Genomic DNA, 3,749 nt, shown 5'->3' with positions numbered 1-3,749 from the left:
GGGATTAAGACTCCTGTTCAACACTGTTCGGTCTGGGGCTTTCACCGCCGTTCAACACTGCAGGATAGCAGGCTCCGGTATATGGTGACTTTCTGTTACATTCATTTTGATTGGCCATCAGTGGGAATCCCCGTATATGAACAAGCGATTCAGTCATGAAATAAATTATGCAAAAATCCAACACACCTGATTCAAATGATCAGCTCATCATCAAGCTCTGCAGGCGCCCGATAACGATACTGATCATTTGAATCAGGTGTGTTGGAAGAGGGAAACATCTAAAACATGCAGGATTGTGGCCCTCGAGGACCAGGATTGGACACCTCTGGCCTAGATGGTGGATTTTATGTTTTTAGAAGAACTTGTCTTCTTAAAGTTTAACAGCTCAGTGCTTGTCTTCTATGAGTGTTACCAATCTGAGAATCACACAGCAGCTTTTCAGGGCCACACAGATGCAGAGATCCTCTCCCAAAAACAGTCAAACAAAATGTAAATCTGCATAAAATCCAATATTTACACTAATACAGCCCTTTAAGCAAACTTGGAAGGAGTGTATAAATTAAGAACGAATAACTAGTAATGATTTTTCAAACTATACAATCTAAGCTAAACATGTGAGTACAAGGATAACAGTGAAAACTACTGTGCATGAACACTTAAATTGGAATAACATCAAGATTCTGCCAACATTGTGTTTATGCAGTATAATACTGAGTTTGACACTGTAACCTTTACTGAATAATAGTGCTGTATATTTAGTCTTGAACCTGCTCCCATGCTATACTCCTGCCTGATGTTCATGCCGGTGTATTTTTGTCTTGGTGTCCTTCAAGGCTAGAGTCTACGAGAACAACACCGTTCACTCCATCAAAATCACCTTGGTCAATGTGAGCAGAGATGACAACAACTTCCTGCTAACTTGCACTGCCACCAACATAGTGGGCATGACCAACGCCTCTGTTCAGCTAACTGTTCACTGTAAGTAGACCAACCCTCCTTTACACACACTTACACACACACACACACACACACACAGACACACACATACACATACACGTGTTCCCAGCCAAGACGGGGTCGTCGCCCTGCCAACAGTGGCCCAGTGTTTTCGGTTATTTTGATGAACAATCATAGACAACATTTTCTTTAATTCTTTAATTTTATTATCAGCATTTGGATCTGGTCTCTCACATAGGGGGCAATATTAGTTAAAAATAGATCATTTCCCTGAGGCTTAAATAAACTTTATCCCTCAAAAATAGTTCAGGCTTGTTGAACACTAATTCTGTATGATAAATAATGTGCCCTTTAACGCACAATACAAATGTAGCCATCATACTGTTGACAAACTTCCGCACCTTGTCCAACTTCACTGGTAAAGGCATGTCTCCAGTGGCGTCTCTGGTTATTTGAGGAAGGTATTATTTCCATGTGAGGATGCTGTAAATGGAGGTCTTGCAGGTCTCTCTTCAAAGCTTTAATTAACAGGACACTTTTTACACGCCCGAGGTCGTTTGCCGCCGCAGTAAATGACAAGCACATCTGGAGCAGTTCTTCCAGTGAAGAGGAAGAAGGGAAGGAAGTCACTCCAACAGATGCCTCGATTGCTAAACCACTGGACCTGGGAATTCCTACCGAGATTGTTTCCCATGGTCTGCCTTGCCTCGTGTGCACCACGCCAAATGTGGCTGTCACTGGCGAGACCTTTGCAAATAGCAATGAAGCACAATAGAAATTATTTCACAAACCCAGCAAACGATAGATAGATAGATAGATACATAGATAGATAGATATTCGAGATCAGTGTATTCACAAATTTGCTGTTCAAGTTGAACTTTGTTAATGTGCAAGATTTAATATTTACTGTGTCTTTGCTTTTAATAATTTAGCTGGCTTAAACCTTAGGGCTGAACTATAAATTACAACATATACAATTGAATGAATATTGAACACACAAAAAGATGTGGTCGTTTGGAATAAAATTTCCAAGTTTCAAAAACATTATGCAGCAACATACCTTTCTCCATCCATCCATTATCTATACACCGCTTAATCCTCACTAGGGTCGCGGGGGGGCTGGAGTCTATCCCAGCTGACTTAGGGTGAAGGCAGGGGACACCCTGGACAGGTCACCAGTCTATCACAGGGCTACACTCAGCCAACCAGCAACCAAGTACACTCACATTCACACCTACGGACAATTTAGAATCACCAATTAACCTCAACATGTTTTTGGACTGTGTTGGAGGAAGCCGGACAACCCGGAGAGAACCCACGCTGCACGGGGAGAACATGCAAACTCCATGCAGAAAGATTCCGGTGCCCCCACCGGGACGCAAACTGATTGCCTTCTTGCTGCGAGGCAACAGTGCTAGCCAACTGCACCACCTTGCAGCCCTAATTATTTTATATTCTTTTTTATTTTAGTCGTTGAAATGAAAAATTAAAAGGCTATACAAACTTCATAAAGGAGAGAAGTGCATCACTCCGAGTGATGTCTTTCACATTACACATTGTCATCTAAACCAATATAGAAATATTATACAATGTAATATAATACAGTACAATAAAGCCCACTTTATAGGCTCTAAGTACTTCTCACATGGCTGTAGTCACTTACTGTTAATGGACAATTATTAGCATCCAATCATGTTTTTATGTAAAGCTGCTTTCTCTTGTGCTGTCTAACTCAGACACTGGTTGTCAGATGTGCTACACAAACAATTTTTGAGTTTATCTGAAGCCTTGATAACAGACTTCAGGTTGTGTGTGTGTGTGTGTGTGTGTGAGAATGTGTTTGTACATTTAAATTGATATTCCATTTACAACGGAACGACTAATAACTGGTCATGAGTGCTGGTTTGAATTTCCTAGAATTGACTGGTGCAAGATGAGAACACACAGTTACAGCAAACTGTGTTTACAATTCAGATAGTCAGTCACAGAAACATGAGAACAGCAGCACACACACACACTGTCACCCCAGATCGATTGGAACTGATTGTGATGAAACCAGTGTATTAAAAAGGTAATTAAGGTCTACCGTCTTCATGTCTCTGAATTTTCTCACTTCTTTACTTGTCCTCTCATGTTACAATACAACAATACATCGCTTGTAAGTCTCACTAGTGTACATACACATGGTAATGAAATACAGCTACATCTTTTTCTTTTTTTTAACCTATGTTTCAGTTACAAAGTTGACAGTGCTCATCTGTCCTTCTGTTCTCTTTCATCCCTTCAGTTCCTCCCACCATTGTGAAGCTGAAGGAGCCAGAACGGCGTCACGACACCTGCATAGAGTTTACAGTTCGTGGTTCTCCGCACCCGACCTTAAGATGGTTCTACAAAGATAAGGTGTGCTTTTTCCCCTTTATTCCTATTAATCTACTTACAGTTTAGCTGTTATAAAGACATCCTAAATCATGCTTTGGTCATTTTGATCATGTTGATTCATTTTGTTTTTGTTTCGTTTTCTTCTGCTTATCCGGTGTTGGGTTGCAAAGACAACAGACAAAGCAAGTCATTACAGACATCCCTTTTCCTGGCAGCACTTTCCAGGTTTTCCTGGGGAATCCCTAGGCGTTTCCAGAACAGATGAGATATATAACCCCTGCAGTGATTTCTATGTCTACCCCATGGTCTCCTCCCCAGCGGATGTACTCAGAAAAACTCAAAATTAAGTCTCCCAGTAGGCATCCAAATCAGATGTCTGAACCACCTCAACAGGCTTCTTTTCAGAATCAGAA

General features: G+C 41.1%; 1 protein-coding gene across 1 annotated transcript in view; it reads left to right on the top strand.

Annotated features, from left to right (window-relative positions):
* Positions 1–3,749, top strand: part of LOC103367796 (NT-3 growth factor receptor-like) — a 91,902-nt gene that overhangs the window by 8,135 nt on the left and 80,018 nt on the right. Inside the window, exons 3-4 of the mRNA XM_008295936.1 lie at positions 849–978; positions 3,245–3,357. Of these exons, the coding sequence (XP_008294158.1) occupies positions 849–978; positions 3,245–3,357 (243 nt within the window). The remainder of the gene's footprint in view (positions 1–848; positions 979–3,244; positions 3,358–3,749) is intronic.

This window comes from Stegastes partitus, unplaced genomic scaffold (genome assembly GCF_000690725.1).
Source record: "Stegastes partitus isolate 25-593 unplaced genomic scaffold, Stegastes_partitus-1.0.2 Scaffold1088, whole genome shotgun sequence".
Taxonomy (NCBI): Eukaryota; Metazoa; Chordata; class Actinopteri; family Pomacentridae; genus Stegastes; species Stegastes partitus.
This window is presented reverse-complemented; position numbering and strand designations above follow the sequence as displayed.